This window comes from Phyllobates terribilis, unplaced genomic scaffold (genome assembly GCF_046119375.1).
Source record: "Phyllobates terribilis strain yellow unplaced genomic scaffold, ASM4611937v1 Scaffold_8__6_contigs__length_399053987, whole genome shotgun sequence".
In the NCBI taxonomy this organism is placed as follows: domain Eukaryota; kingdom Metazoa; phylum Chordata; class Amphibia; order Anura; family Dendrobatidae; genus Phyllobates; species Phyllobates terribilis.
This window is the reverse complement of record NW_027362768.1, coordinates 130,476,393-130,493,696: the sequence shown is the minus strand read 5'-3', so window position 1 is coordinate 130,493,696 and position 17,304 is coordinate 130,476,393. Positions and strand designations below refer to the sequence as shown.

Here is a 17,304-nt window from a genome sequence, read left to right as displayed (position 1 = left end):
GGCTTGTTGCCCGAGTATTCCAATGTGCTCGACCCGAGCATCGAGCACCCGAGCATTTTAGTGCTCGCTCATCACTACACGTCACCTCTCTTCACTTTAACAAAAAGTTGGCCCAGCTGGCCAGAAGAATGCCAAAAAGTGACATTTCAAAAGGTTTATTCTCATGCAAACTGATGAATCGGCTTCTGTCTCTACAGGGTATTTGGAACTATATATAAAAAGACAGAACTTTATCTGTTATACAGATATTAGGAAATGATTAGTGTTGAGCGAGTATGTTCTGTCCGAGTATGCTCGGGCCGAGCTCCGAGTATTTACAGCTGCTCGGTGATATGGTTAAATCGCTCCCTGCTCGGTGATGAGGTTAAATCGCTCCCGTGTGCATGATTTGCAACTGTTTGACAGCTTAATTACATGTGAGGAATGTGTAAGAAATAGACATTCCTCACATGCAATAAAGCTTTCAAACAGCTGCAAATCATGCACACGGGAGTGATTTAACCTTATCACCGAGCAGGGAGCGATTTAACCTTATCACCGAGCAGCTGTAAATACTCGGAGCTCGGCCCGAGCATACTCGGCGAAAGGGTTAATAGAACATACTTGCTCAACACTAGAAATGATCAATACCATCTTGAATTACAATTTGCTCTGTGCCTGTGTGTAAAGATTATTAAATACACGCTTTCAGTGTCTGCACCTCGCCGTAAGAAGCAGTTCCTGAAATGTGTCACATTAATGCACCGAATGAAAATGCTAAGCTAATGGGCCAGCTCCTCTAAAAGCCAAGTTTACCAGAGACAGCTGCTCTTCAAAGTCTTCATCATCCCTGTCCAGACAGGGTGATTGGAAAATTTCTTCAGGGGACAATGGACTGAGTGACGGGAAATCATCACTGAAAGACAAGCACAGTTTATAAAAAAAATCATCCTTCATAACCACGTCTATTATTACTATATAATATTCTGTTACGCTGCGGACTCACAGGCCTGACAGAGTGTCCTGCTGGAGGTACGGCAAGGCTTTGGCGTTGGATAATATTTCCTCCGGTAAGGATGACGCTTCCATTCTCTGAAACATTGGAGCATTTTTCTGTTTGGAAAGTTTAATATCCAGGTTAGTAACAGAAAGGGTAATCCATCGAGACCTGATTATAGAGGGTAACAAAGCTCACAATGCAGATTTATTCATATTCCGAAAATAATGCTTCATTTCAAAAGTTAATGATGTTTCTTAATAAAGATGCACCAAATCCATAACTAAGTGCCTGTTACAAAAAATCTATTTATTCCGAACTGTGATTTCTATATTATCGTTAGACAGCAGTTGCCCCAGATAAGTAGGTTCTCCAAACACTAGAAAAGACACTTTCATAACGCTTTAAAATATTAAAATAAATAATGCTCCAAAGCTGTGGGGGACCCCCCCACTGGTCTCCAAATTTCCTGTTTGGTCTAGACAGGCTACAGTGTATTTTTAGGCAGATGATTGCTGGCTCCAGAGGAGGATACAGTGTTAGCACTTCCTATACTGTATATACTGTTGTGCTCAAAAGTTTACATACCCTGGCAGAATTTTTCCTTTCTTGGCCTTGTTTCAGAGAATCTGAATAATAACAAGAAAACCTTTTCTCCACTCATGGTTATTGGTTGGGTGAAGCCATTTATTGTCAAACTACTGTGTTTTCTCTTTTTAAATCTTAATGACAACCAAAAACATCCAAATGACTCTGAGCAAAAGTTCACATACCCCAGTTCTTAATACCGTGTATTGCCCCCTCTAACATCAATGACAGCTTGAAGTCTTTTGTGGTAGTTGTGGATGAGGTTCTTTATTTTCTCAGATGGTAAAGCTGCCCATTCTTCTTGGCAAAAAGACTCCAGTTCCTGTAAATTCTTGGGCTGTCTAGCACGAACTGCGCGCTTGAGATCTCCCCAGAATGGCTCAATGATATTGAGGTCAGGAGACTGAGATGGTCACTACAGAACCTTCAATTTGTTCTGCTGTAGCCAATGACAGGTCGACTTGGCCTTGTGTTTTGGATCGTTGTCATGTTGGAACGTCCAAGTACGTCCCATGCGCAGATTTAAAAAGAGAAAACATAGAAGTTTGACAATAAATAGCTTCACCCAATCAATAACCATGAGTGGAGAAAAAGTTTTTTTGCTATCATTCATATTCTCTGAAACAAGGCCAAGAAAGGAAAAATTCTGCCGGGGTATGTGAACTTTTGAGCACAACTGTATACAATACTTGTTCAGGAAGGCAGAGTTGGTAATAAACCATCCCTGCCTTCTCTATGGGAAATCCGTCTGTGTCTGATATCCGGCTCCCTGCAGCGGCACAATATCGTGTAGCTGTTTACTCTGCAATGACATTTTAGAAGGTCATAATAAAGCACTATAAGAAACGCTTGGACGTTATAAGTCTACAGATGATCTGGAAGTCTGGAAGTAGTTAACAGGGGTCTGTCAGGGCAAAAGTACATTATGAAGTAAACACATCTCTATTTAGGCAATTTGACCAGAGAAGAAGAATACCTGTAGATCTAAAATCAGTGGGCTACTTTTCAAGAAAACAATCTTTAAATTATTATTCAAATTAGGTGTTCGGTGCATCGCAGGAGGTCGAGAACTCCTTACCTCTGTCTATCTAGCTGTCCAGCTTCTGGATCCACCATTGGCTTCACTTAGTCCAACGCTTTCTCGACTGAAATCCTACGCAAAACACTCTTTCTCAAGGAGTTGACCATCTTGCAGTTCTACATTGTTTTTTACTAGATGGCACAACTCTTCATTGAACTGACGTCATGATAAGTTGTAGAACTTAAGGCAATTCAAGTAAGGTTTAAGGTGGACACATCGCTGACTTAGAGAAGCTGAATCTAATTGGTATATGTTTTTGCTCAACTTAAATATTTTGGGTTCCCAATTGCCCCAATATATTCCAAACCTCATAATTCCACTTCTTCATGCCTAGCATGACATCACTATGTTCCTCTGGATTTCAACTAATAATGTACAGTCTTTTAAGTAAAACATATTTTGTTTTCAAGAAGACACCATCGAAATTACAGTTTTACATTTTTTATATTGTCGATGAACAGACATAATTTTGTCAAGTCTCCGCACACATTTTTTATTCCTGCTCTCATGCAGAAGACTCGCGGGTCATCCAGAGACTTTGCCAGCTTGTGATATGTCTCACCTGTTCCTCCAGCTGTTGTCTCTGTTTCTTTGCTTTACTCTGCTTATAATAGTCCATGATCATCATAGCAGCATAAATCTTGCCCACAGTCAGGTCAGTAGCTGGGAGGAAAATAGTTCAAAAGTTGTCATTGACAGATGCAAAGTCATATTAATGGTGTTGGTAACATGGTTGTATGTGTAGTAGGTTACATTGTACAAGATGTAGATGGTTCATACAAGTCCTCCAAAATAAATTGCACTTGAAGAGACATTATACATAAGCTATTTATTCATAACTTTAAGGGTAATGTATCATCAGAAAATATCCTACTTTTGAAATCAGGTTTGTATTTAAAAAAAAAAAAAAATAGAATTTTTATTTTATTGTTCATATCACGATCTGTATAAAAAACAATTAAATCTTGCTATTTTCACACTGACCACTAGGGATATTCTAAACTCAAACTTCCTGTCGTTTCAGGAAATTCCAGGTCCATTAGCTACAATAGACTGACTAACCCTATATTTTGCATTGAGGCTTCTAATGCGCATGTGCAAAGGTTTTTGTGAAGGGAGGGGGAGCGGGGGCCGTTACTTTGATTTCTGCATCCTGTGTTACCAGCTGTGTATACTGTACAGATGTTACCTGACATTGTAATCCTGCCACTGATAAGGAAACTCTTGTAAACTTTTCTTGAAAGGACAGGAAATTAGAGTCTAAAATAGCTCCAGAGGCCATTGTTAAAACTGAAAGATTACTAATTTTAGTTTGTAATATATATATATATTTTTTAAGATCGTAATATATTATTAGCTGTTCATAGGGTTATTAGCTGTGATTGTAATCTTGCCTGTGATGATAACGAGGCTTCCGAAAAGACTTCTGTAAAAGCAGTCTCAAATAGCCCCAGTGGCCAGTGTGAAAATTGCAAGATTTCTATTTTTATTTTTAATAAAAATTGTGATAGGAAAAAAAATGATGAGTTAAAAAATGGAACAAAAAAACGATTTAAACAATATATCATTTTCTGATTGTACATTCACTTCAAAGGGAATAAATATATCATCAGAAAAAAATATGTTTTTTTATTTAAACATTTTTTTTTTATTTCTGCTGTTTTTTTCTATTTTTATATCACTATATACTTAACAAAAATAACTGATTTAACTAATATATCATTTTCTGATTATACATTCCCATCAATATCATCAGAAAAAATATGTTTTTCATTTAAACATTTTTTTTATTTCTGTTGTTTTTTTTCTATTTTTCTTATCACAATATAGGTAATAAAAATATACCTAAATATTACAATTTCCACTTTGCCCATAAAGCCAAATTACACTTCCTGTTCTCTAGAGATCCCCATAATAATTATTATATTATTATATATATTATAATTTACAGAAAAAAATGGACAATTAAGACAACATAGAATAGAAGATATATATATATATATATATATATATATATATATATATATATATATATATATATATATATATACATATATATACAGTACAGACCAAAGGTTTGGACACACCTTCTCATTTAAAGATTTTTCTGTATTTTCATGACTATGAAAATTGTACATTCACACTGAAGGCATCAAAATTATGAATTAACGCATGTGGAATTATATACTTAACAAAAAAGTGTGAAACAACTGAAAATATGTCTTATATTCTAGGTTCTTCAAAGTAGCCACCTTTTGCTTTGATGACTGCTTTGCACACTCTTGGCATTCTCTTGATGAGCTTCAAGAGGTAGTCACCGGAAATGGTTTTCACTTCACAGGTGTGCCCTGTCAGGTTTAATAAGTGGGATTTCTTGCCTTATAAATGGGGTTGGGACAATCAGTTGTGTTGTGCAGAAGTCTGGTGGATACACAGCTGATAGTCCTACTGAATAAACTGTTAGAATTTGTATTATGGCAAGAAAAAAGCAGCTAAGTAAAGAAAAACCAATGGCCATCATTACTTTAAGAAATGAAGGTCAGTCATTCCGAAAAATTGGGAAAACTTTGAAAGTGTCCCCAAGTGCAGTTACAAAAACCATCATGCGCTACAAAGAAACTGGCTCACATGAGGACCGCTCCAGGAAAGGAAGACCAAGAGTCACCTCTGCTTCTGAGGATAAGTTTATCCGAGTCACCAGCCTCAGAAATCGCAGGTTAACAGCAGCTCAGATTAGAGACCAGGTCAATGCCACACAGAGTTCTAGCAGTAGACACATCTCTACAACAACTGTTAAGAGGAGACTTTGTGCAGCAGGCCTTCATGGTAAAATAGCTGCTAGGAAACCACTGCTAAGGACAGGCAACAAGCAGAAGAGACTTGTTTGGGCTAAAGAACACAAGGAATGGACATTAGACCAGTGTAAATCTGTGCTTTGGTCTGATGAGTCCAAATTTGAGATCTTTGGTTCCAACCTCCGTGTCTTTATGCGACGCAGAAAAGGTGAACGGATGGACTCTACATGCCTGGTTCCCACCGTGAAGCATGGAGGAGGAGGTGTGATGGGGGTGCTTTGCTGGTGACACTGTTGGGGATTTATTCAATATTGAAGGTATACTGAACCAGCATGGCTACCACAGCATCTTGCAGCCGCATGCTATTCCATCCGGTTTGCGTTTAGTTGGACCATCATTTATTTTTCAACAGGACAATGACCCCAAACACACCTCCAGGCTGTGTAAGGGCTATTTGACCAAGGAGAAGAGTGATGGGGTGCTACGCCAGATGACCTGGCCTCCAGAATCACCAGACCTGAACCCAATCGAGATGGTTTTGGGTGAGCTGGACCGCCGAATGAAGGCAAAAGGGCCAATAAGTGCTAAGCATCTCTGAGAACTCCTTCAAGATTGTTGGAAGACCATTTCCGGTGACTACCTCTTGAAGCTCATCAAGAGAATGCCAAGAGTGTGCAAAGCAGTCATCAAAGCATCAAAGCAAAAGGTGGCTACTTTGAAGAACCTAGAATATAAGACATATTTTCAGTTGTTTCACACTTTTTTTGCTAAGTATATAATTCCATATGTGTTAATTCATAGTTTTGATGCCTTCAGTGTGAATGTACAATTTTCATAGTCATGAAAATACAGAAAAATCTTTAAATGAGAAGGTGTGTCCAAACTTTTGGTCTGTACTGTATATATATTTATTAATAGCCAGTAAGAAATCTACATTCCCTTTAACCCCTTCTGGATAAAAGACCTAATAATCTCACGTCAGGTCCCAATGCATGGAGCAGAATCAGGAGCTGAGCCCGCACTTTGCCCTGCAGATACAAGTTGTGCATCTGTCTGTAACAGCAGCATCCAGAGCTAGGTCTGATTGCTGCTGTTTAACAATTTAAATGCATCTGTCAATATCTGACAGCGAAATTTAAATGACGCATACATCAACTCCCATCAGTCCCTTGTGACATAACTATAGAGTGCTGATGGGTTGATATGGCAGTCGGAGTCTTAGGACATCTATCTTAGTCCTCCTGTCAAGCCAAGCCAGAGAATGGGTTTCATAAGAGAACACCACAAACACCTTGTTCTCTATATACTAGAATACATTAACATTGCAGTATATAAATCAAACAATTGCAGGTTAACTTCCCCTATAGGGACTAATAAAATAAAAAAAAAATATTCAAATCATTAAAAATGTAAAAATTCAAATCACCTTCCTTTACGACCATTAAAAAAAATATATAAAATAAGCATGTCTGCTCTATCACAATATAAAGTTAATTAACCCATATAGTGAATTTCGTAAAGAGAGAAAAAATTCAAAACACCATAAATGTGACTTTTCTGTTGCCACATCGGAATGCAAAAAATGTAAAATAAAAATGTGATCAAAACATTGTATCTCCAATAGATTCCAACAAATTGGTATTAAGAAAAACATCATAAAAACATAAACAAGCAATCCTTCACATAGGTCCAGCCACAGAAAAATAAAAATGGTTTTAGAAAATGGCGAAACAAATCAATTATTTTTTTAAAAAAATTTCTGCATATTGTTCACCATTAAAATAAAAAAAATTATGCAAGTTTGGTATTGCCGTCATCATAATACAGAAATAAAAAATTATTTTGCCAGATCATTTTTACAGCGCAAAGAACACTTAAAAAAAAAAATAAAATTTCACTGCACTGGGAGTTTTTCACCCATTTTTCAGTACATTATTTAGTAAAGTGACTTTCAGAACTACAACTACAAAAAAGACCTGATATCACTAGGCCGACAGAAAAAATTAAAACGGTTTTATGGTTCTTGGAAGAAGGAAAAAAATAAGTGCAAAAATGAAAATTTTCCATTGTGCGAAGGGGTTAAGCTGCCAGTATTTCACGACAATAGACCTTCTTGAAGAGTTAGGCTATGTGCCCACGATGCAGAAATGCTCAGGATTTTTTCCTGAGCATTTCTGCATCTTCCTGGCGTTTTTCATGCCAGGGACATGCGGAAATGAAGCGTTCTTCACATGCATTTCCGCATGCGGGTGTCAAGCGCTTTCCAAGCGATTTTAGCATCACTTGGAAAGTGCTTGACAACTAGGTCACACTATATAAATCCATGCAAAAGGCATGAATTTATTTAGTGTGACCGAGAGAATGGTTAAAAATAAAAAAATAAACCTATACTTACCTTCTGATGGCCCCCGAGTCTTGCTGCGCTCCTGTGCTGGCTGCCGGCAGCTCGCGGTACGCTGTACTGAAAGACCTGCCGTCACATGACTATGAAGTCAGCGCAGGTCCTTCAGTCCACCGTGATCTGCCCGCAAGCACAGGGAAGGAGTCCGGGGGCCGTCTGAAGGTGAATATAATCTTTATTTTTTATTTTATTCATTTTTTTACAGCTTGTAATGGTACCTGGGTGTGGAGGAGAGTCTCCTGTCCTCCACACCCGGTTACCATCCGCACATTAGAACGTGCCAATTACGCAAGTACAGATGCAGTCTTGCGGAATTGGCGCGTTCTAATGCAAGTCAATGGCGGTGAAAATGCAGCGCTTCCGCAAAATTAATGGACATGCTGCGGATTTTTGAGCGCAGCATAAACGCTGCAGAAAAATCCGCAGCATGAGCATTGAAAGTGCGGAATTGCATTGGAGACCATGGGGGAAGGTTTACCAAACGTTTCCCAAGTGTTTACTCTGCGGAAATTCCACAGCGTAAACGCTTGAAAAACGCATTGTGGGCACAGCCTTACTCTCTGCAGGGGCCGTAGCTGGATTAAGCATGTTCCCAGGAGATTTACCAACTCTTCTAGAAGTCCAGGAGGTCTTCACTTTTTTCAGGACTCAGCCTAAGGCCACGGCCCCACTGGCTGAGTTCACACGATGCGTTTTTAATGCGTTTCCGCGGCGTTTTTTCAGTTGCGTAAACGCCGCGGAAACGCATTAAAAACGCATGGTAGAAGGGCAGCAATGTTCCCCAATTGAAATCCGCATGTGCTGTGCCCATGATGCGGATTTTTCCGCAGCGTAAACGCTGCGCTCAAAAATCCGCAGCATGTCAATTAATTTTGCGTAAACGCAGCGTTTTCGCCGCCATTGACTTGCATTAGAACGCGCCAATTCCGCAAGACTGCATTTGTACTTGCGCTATTGGCGCGTTCTAATGTGCGGATGGTACCCGGGTGTGGAGGAGAGGAGAGTCTCATCCACACCCAGGTACCATTAAAAAAGCTGTAAAAAAATAAATAAAAAATAAATGTATACTTACCTTATGGCGGCCCGCGCAGCGCTCCTGCTTGGTTCCCGGCACTTTGCAGTGAGTTGAAGGACCTGCGCTGACGTCAGAGTCATGTGACGGGTCACGTGACGCTGACGTTGGCAGGTCTTTCAATTCAAAGTTGCCGGCGAGGGAGAACGGATTGAGCAGGACAGCGCGGGGAATCAGAGGGTAAAGTATAGATTTATTTTTTATTTTTACCACTCTCTCGGGTCACACTATATATGCCGGTTGCATGGATTTATATAGTGTGACCTAGTTGTCAAGCACTTTCCAGGTGATGCTAAAATCGCCTGGAAAGCGCTTGTCAATCCACATGCGGAAACGCATGTGGAAACGCATGTGAATCTGCATGTATTCCGCAGGAAAAACGCATGCACAATCTGCATGCGTTTTTTCTGCCAGGGAGATGCAGAAATGATGCAGAAATTTTCTGCTTCATTTCTGCATCGTGTGCACATACCCTTAGGTCAGTATTCGGTCAGTATTTTTTCTCAGGAGTGGGAGTCAAAACCAGGAGTGGGTGATAAATGCAGAATTGGTGACTTGTTTCTATTATACCTTTTCTCTGATTGTTCCTCACCTGGTTTTGGCTCCCACTCCTGAGAAAAAATATTGACCAAATACTGAACAAATATTGATAGTGGGGCTGTGGCCTAAGGGCGCAGTCAGACGGCCATATAACACGGACGACGATTGCATCGCATTGCTCGGACTGGCCGGCAGCTCTACTGACCTGAGTGTGACAGCATGTTTTTCTATGTAGCTATCACGCTCAGGTCCTGAGAGCCGAGCATTGTGATGCAATCGTCGTCCGTGTTATATGTCCGTCTGACTGCGCCCTAAAAGGTGTTTTGGGAGAGTGGCCGAGTGTGATTTTTAAATGGAGGTAAATTAGAGAACTGAAAAAATAGTAGCAAAGAAATAGCTGTGTTGTAGATGCTGGTCTTTGAGGAGCCATTTCAGGCTGGTGAGAAGTTGACTGTAGACTTTTTCAATGGAATGAAGAACAGAAAGATCAGAAATATATCTGCGCCTAGAGACCAGCAGAATCATTCACCTACAGAATGTAACTGTGAATGATTATATTGTTCTCATTGTCTATGCTTTATATGTTCAGTATACACTTTATATACTTAAAGGGAATCTTATCACCAGGTTTTTGCTACCTCATCTGAGAGCAGTATGACGTAAGAAAGAGACTCTTACTGAGATGTGATAGAATCAGAGTTTTTATTGTAGCTGCCAATCAGTGGTGGGGTTGTGGTTGGACCAGGATGCACGTGAACTGTAGTCCTGTAGTAATAATCTCCTGCTGATAAAACACTCACAGAGAACACAGCCTAATAAGGGACACATCGCCGAAATTAATATCTCAGCCCCTACCTAATGCTGCCCTCAGATTACATAGCAAAATCTGCTGACAGATTCCCTTTAAAGGGTAACTGCTCCTTTAAAATCTTAAACCTAAAATACTTAGGTAAATTGGGACATCAGTCCTATCAGATTCTTGGCTTGTTCCACCGAAAGCTCAATATCGTTTGTTCACAAATTGGTACTTTATTTCCTATTCAAAGCTGGGTTCTACATAAATTAGATTCCTTTATGAATTGTTATTTTAATGACTTATTACAACAGCGACATTCTGGCTCGAACAGCAAACTTATCAGGTTCTATGCTTCTTAAGTGATTTTTCACATATCTTGCTGTCAGTCTGACACAGCAGGCAAACAAGTGAAGGTGCAGAGAGCCTCGACTAATTTCACACTGAATTATAACATGCTGCGCTTCAAATCACAGCGCATAGAATTAGACATAGCCGGGGAAGCTGATAAAGCTTACAATTCCATTTTCATCAACAATGAAGAGGCTTTTACTGTAATGTCAAATATATGTTCATCCCCTTCATGGTTAGGATCAGTAGGAGCGGTTTTTCACTTACTCATAAATGGGGTCTCTAGGTTCTTAATAATGCCCTTTGCAATATCAAAGTGCATCAATGGGTTGGTTACTTGTCAACTAAAAGAGATACCGTATATAATTTCATTGCAGAGCCACACTCTCTAACAGGCCATGTCTCTCTACACCCCCTTCATGTCCAATTTTCCATCTATTGAATGATGATTGGATACTGGGGCTCTAATTGTGGCATCATGCTCAAGAGACCTTCCAGAAGCATTGCTTTCAAGGAGGTTTCGAGGGACATTTGAGGTCTTCAGAAGATTTGCTACCTCTCCTAGCAGTTTGTGAGGTCTCCTCTTTTTACAGGAGCCTCCTAGATATTCAAGGAGAGTTGGAAAGTATGTTTTTTTGGAAGCTGTTTTGGTTTAGTCTCGACTTCCATTTCATTTTCGTGCACGGATAGCCAAAGAAGCAGGATGAATGGCCAATGAAATTATAAGGAGATGGACATACTGTCCACATTCCCCTTTGAAGACACATGCAGTGTATTTTAATGTGTAATATGTAATGTGTAATGTGGCATACATTTTTGGTGACAGTGTTGTCTTCTGCCAGACAGTAGGGAGAGTTAGAGTTAATAGCTGGGACTAGCCCAGAGTGGGAGGGGCTACAGTGAAGAGACAGTTTTCTGTCAGGAAGACAGATAAGGCCTAATATGCAACAGAAGCAGACCTAAGGTCTTACTAGTCAGCAGAGCCACGTGACGTGGATGTCCCTGATGTGAGCGGAGATCAAGGCATTGGATAGTGTGATCCAGAGCAGAGACAGAGTGATGCACGGGAAATGGGTCCTGAGACAGGATACCTGGCAGTACAGCCCTGAGTTTGCCAGACAAAGAGGTAACGGGCCAGGACGGAACAGGGAACTTGAGACAAAGAGTATGAGTTCCATGGTGTCAGCAAGCAAATAAGTTGAATAGCGGCCATAGTGGCAAACTAGTGCCCCTAAGGGAAAATAGGATGCGGAACCACAGGTTGAAGTACAGGACTCTTACTTACTAGACTGTAGTATAGTGCTGGATTGTGATGAAGGCAAAGGAACATAGGGATAGAAGCAAGTAAGCCTGGAGGACGCAGAGAGACCATCTGTGAAGATGCTCCATGTTGTAAAGGAGACGTTCGTGAAGTTATGCACCCGCTATCTATTGTACACAATCTCCACCAAGTTAATGGTAAATAAAAGACTATTTCTTGTTGACTGGTGGTCCCCCTCACTGAAAGGTTCAACATCCGGTCCTGACAAGCCAAAGTCATGGGTATCATGTGGCCTGCAAGAGTGTAGCGCCCACGTAGACAAAGCCCACACACCCAGCCAGGACCCCCATCTTCATGTAGCACGCCAGGGCGTGGAAGACTAGTACCTCACCCATGGCTACCGCCCCGCGCCATGTTACAAAAAGTCAAAAAACATGAAATTCAAATAAGAGCCCATGTTGTCCAGCAAGGAAGAACTTTCCTTTAGCTGCCTACATATTCACACTATGTCTTTTCTTGTTTCATTTTACAAGTAATGTAAAAGTGCCAAAACCACATAAGCATTTCAAATGTCTATAGCCCAAAATACATATATTAGTCTGAAGGCATAAGTTATAACGCTTTAGAAATTTGGAAAACCCTTTCATCAGTTATGTTCCCATATGATCTTCCTTAATTCATTTTCTTGCTACATTATTACAAATGTAAGTGCATTGAAACCAATGCATGTCTGGACTTTCCACTAGTTACTCCAAATAGCAATATCTTGACCTGGACTAGGCTCCAACAACACCTATTACTTAAAAGATGGCAAAGACCCTACTTTTAGAATCTTTGCCCAAATGCAATATCTGTACCATATGCCTCTTATAATACTATTGTCTTCCTATGTTACAGGCAAGCCTTTATCCAAATTAAACAAATCAGACCATTAGATGAAACACAGTCTTTCTTTCCTCTATGGCTATGCTAGTATGGTTATGAACACAGTATTAAAAGGGATGTCCGGGACTTACACATGAGATCAGTGGTGGTCCAACACCTGGCACCCCAAAAGATCAGCTAGTATCTGCTCCGGGAGTGGCTGGATGTAAGCAATGTAGGGAGGGAAACACCATTGATCCATACACTGTTTAGTGGTCAATGCTTAGTACTGCAGTTCATCTCCCATTATATAAATTCCAGTGCTTCGCAGCACTCACTATACATTGTCCGGAGCTGCGGTGTTCAGCCCCATACATTACTTTCATCCAGACGATGCCGGGACAGATATTAGCTGATCGGTGGGAGGGCCAGGTGTTATACTCCATTGATCTCATACTTATGTGGTCATCAATATGTAAGTTCTTGACAACCCTTTTAAGTTCTGCAGGTGATACATGCAATATCATGTTACATTTTTTTTTAAAACTCTCACATCTTGGCATAGGTACAAGAAGATCCAGCGTCTTTTGAGATAGATTTGGCCAGATTGCCAAAATTTCCTGCTGCAACTCTGAGTCCAGTTGTTGTCTATCAGCTCCACCTGGAAGAACATGAGCGAGAGCAATCAACAATGAATACCAACATTGTTACCAGATTTTTAAGTAAACAAAGTCCCTCAAACTAATGCCAACTTGGGCTAGGGCTGGGTCGCAATGTTGCATTGTAACATTACATCTAATAATTGTGAGTGCGGCTGCTTTGCTGGAATGTAACACAACTCGTCACCAAAGAATCCTATCCTGCCGGTTACAGGTTACAAATTATGCATGATTTTACCATCCTAGAGCAGATCATAAGTTGGGTGCAACTGTGGTGTACTGTACTTGTGACCTGGCTGAAACTTTGTTTTAGAGTTGAGATGTAACTATAAAAAATAACTGTCATGTGACAGAAAGTTGCAGACAAATTGCACAAATATTTTGGGGTAATGTTTCTCCTTATGGAGAGTGATATGCCGGATGAGGAGGCCAGTATGTAGGCTTATAGCCGTGCAATGCATCTCTGGGAAATGAAATATGCAAATTGTCTCTTCAAGGAGGAAGATTGTATTTTTTCTCCCTGAAGAGACAACTTGGATATTTAATTTCCCAGAGGAGCATTGCACAACCTATAAGCCTCCCTACCCTGGCATGTCAGGCATGTCACTTTCCATAAGGAGAAAAGTTACCCCTTAGACCTCAGTCAGAGGCCTCTCATAAAGCCAAATCAGATCTCATGCTTTGCACTGAGCAGGGGCAACATCCTGAAACACATATCTGCAAATTGAGATTCTTGGTTTAGGCTTTTATCCTAGGTCATGTGGCAAGGCTTGTTAAGCAGTCAATATTGACTTTTAAGATTGCTACTTCCAATAGGTGGAACGAGAGTTCAAGTCCTCTTCCTCCCTGATGAGACAATTTGCTCAGATTCTGAGGCCTGATGTTGAGGCTTGATATTGTGTGACCAAATTCTTCTTACGGCCCTAGCTTTAGACGTGAACTTAAAGCTTGGCATATTGCTGAGCACACACAGTCTAATCTTCTCCTTTAAGAGGCTGTATATGTTAAGCGGTATTTCCATAACAAACCTTGTATGTAAATTAATACAGTTATTTGGCTCAAGCATGGATTCACTTTATCTAAATCTGTAATGATCTACTTTAAATCAGATTTTCCAAAAAAAAATGCACCCATCTAAGATAAAGAAATGATGCAACTTTAAAATAGTCTTGATTTAAAATATTCTACTGTTTCTTGTCTACAGCTCTCATGTAAACCTATGTATAGCCATGGCTACAGGCTGCAGGATCACAGAAAATTCCCCTTTTTTTCCCACTTCTTACCTTTAGCTATTTTTACATCCAGTGCCGTCCGGATTAAAGCCATGAGCGTGGATGTGAAATGAACCGTCATATCCTCGGTTACCGGCATATTCATCAGGACCAATCTCTGTACAAAAACACCGGGCGCCCAAGATATGGGATATCGACAAGGGGACCCAAAGCAGACAAGCACACATAGGCACATAATCACTACACCATACACAAAACAAGGATGAAGACATCACTCTCCAAACTTCCCTCCGTATCCCCAGCTCCACCCTACACCTGTGTAACTAAGAAGGGTCAAATATCAGGAGGAACATGCATATTCTAACCTGTCTATAAGTCATACCCAAATAGTTGAAGGCAGGGGGTGTCAATATTGCTGGACAGCACAAAGACAAGGCAAAGGTTTAACTGTCCAGAACCAGCAATTTAAAGTATCATTTCCCTATCAACACAATTATGGGCTTGCAAACATGAAGTCTACAAAGAAGACATGTAAGACTTTATTAACACATATATTTAAGGAGCAACTATCGTAATATAAATATAATGGTGGCAATGCTTAAAATATGCTATTAACAATCCATGTTTTTGAAGATATAAAAGTGGTTGGACCGCCCAAAGCAAAAGGAGTCTTGTGGAAAATAGACATGGCCTTGGCTTTCTTGGATCACAGTAGAGTCAAGATGTCTCCTTGATTTTAAACTTATGATATTGGATCTCATGGTGTAGATAGGATGTCTTTAACATGTGGCTTTTGAACTTTGAAAAACAACACCTAGACTCTTGGGATTTTAGGAAAATCCAGACGAGAGAGCCGGGCTCGTTGTTTTGGAAGAAGTGGAGAGTCACAGATTGGAGACCTTTGACGAAGAGCACCTTATACCACGTTTTATATAAATAGGTTCATAGTTTTAGGCTGTTGTTTTTTTATATATATTTTGTTATTGGTTATGACTCTACAATTTCCTACTCTTACTTTACTGTTTAATTACTGACACTGAACTCATTAGACTAAGCGGAAAGTCAAACAATCTGAACTCAGTACTAACAGGAAGATTCCTATTTAAAGGGTTTTTCCCAACAACAAAGGTTGATTTTAATCAATACATCTTGGAATAATAATAACTTCCAGAATTGGATGTGTTTAAATAAAATGTTCCTGTGCTGAGATAATCTTATAAATGTTCCCCCGTGTAATGGCTGTGTCTGACCGTACACGGTCTGATCATACCACATCTCCTGGGCATGTGGGAAAGCAAAAGAGTATACAGACATTACAGCAGAGGATTGCAAATGATTCTGTGTTTGAGGTGTATCGGAAACCAATTGACCGTCCAACATACCTCAAATGGGACAGCTTCCACCCGAAATACATTAAAAAGTCCATCGTTTACAGCCATTTTATTTAAACAAATCTAATTCTGGAAGTTATTATTATTCCAAAATCTAGTGATTAAAATCAACTTTTGTTCGTGGGAAAATCCCTTTCACTTTAATAACAGCTTATCTGGTGAGATCTTTTGGTGAGATTTTTGATATTTTGAGGGATTTTTAAAATTAACTTGACCTTAGAAAAACCCTATAAATTATGTTTATAATAAGATGCACATTTATGAATATTCATCAGTTTATCCAAGGGTTGTGGTGAAGGGTCAGCTTCTATATTAAGTCACCTATATAGTAAGCTAAGATTTTTTTTGTAAGAATTTTAAAGAATGTACAAATTCATGAGTCCTTTATTATTTGTGTTACTTTTAGTTGATGACCACTAAAGCTTTCTTGTGACCTTGGGATTTTGCCATCATCAGGGGTTTGCACATGTAGCATATTTGCTGCACATTTGTCCAGTGGCAGTAAAAGGAATGTAGATAAAACTTAACAAATCTCATCTACATGTTGCAGAAATTTTTGCAGGTAAACTGACATACAATGCAGATTTTCAAATCATCAGCATGGAAATTCTTTTAGGTGGTTTCATGCGGACTTGGCCATTTCAATGCATTCAAAGAAGCACTCCGCCCCTCAAAGTTTTTATCCTCTCAATATATTCCAGTCATCATATTATACAGCACTGTGTACTTATAATCGCTCAGTTTGCCTTTCTACCCAGTTAATTCTTCTCTTAGGTTTATGACATCACATGATTAAAACAGACTAGCTGAATCCTTCTAAGCTCTATGTAGAAACAGGAAGTCTGTTTTCTCTGCATGAGTCATCATTAGAACTACAATTCTACATCACTGCAAAGTTCCTGGCAGGGAGAAGGAGCTGACCAGCTGGGTCAGGAGTTGAAGAAGGAGGTGGGGGATTACTCATGCAGGGAAAAGAGACTTTCTGATTCTCCATAAAGCTTAGAAGATTTCAGCTAGTCTGTTTTTAATCATGTGATGTCATAGACCTAATGGAAAAGAGAATAATTAACTGGGTGGAAAGGCAAAATGAGCAATTGTAAGTACACAGTGCTATATAATATGATGACTGCAATATATTAAGAGGATAAAAAGTTTAAACAAATGTAGATTTTGCTGCAAATTTATGGTGATTTTGTCAAAAATTCTGAAGTGAATTTTCTGCAAGGGGCTTCAAGGACCCTTACTGCAATGAAAGGGGTGCTAGGACCACAACTTCGAGTGAAAAGTAAGGAATACTAGA

General features: G+C 39.7%; 1 protein-coding gene across 7 annotated transcripts in view; it reads right to left on the bottom strand.

Annotated features, from left to right (window-relative positions):
- Nucleotides 1-17,304, bottom strand: part of CACNA1E (calcium voltage-gated channel subunit alpha1 E) — a 1,192,401-nt gene that overhangs the window by 22,957 nt on the left and 1,152,140 nt on the right. For 6 of the 7 annotated variants that reach the window (XM_073643291.1, XM_073643293.1, XM_073643289.1 and 3 more), the window contains 5 exons: nt 14,665-14,770; nt 13,276-13,383; nt 3,208-3,308; nt 986-1,092; nt 796-895 (listed from right to left, as the gene is read on the bottom strand). In XM_073643291.1, the coding sequence (XP_073499392.1) occupies nt 796-895; nt 986-1,092; nt 3,208-3,308; nt 13,276-13,383; nt 14,665-14,770 (522 nt within the window). Of the gene's footprint in view, nt 1-795; nt 896-985; nt 1,093-3,207; nt 3,309-13,275; nt 13,384-14,664; nt 14,771-17,304 lie in introns of those variants that run through there. The other variant, XM_073643295.1, reaches the window with a different exon arrangement.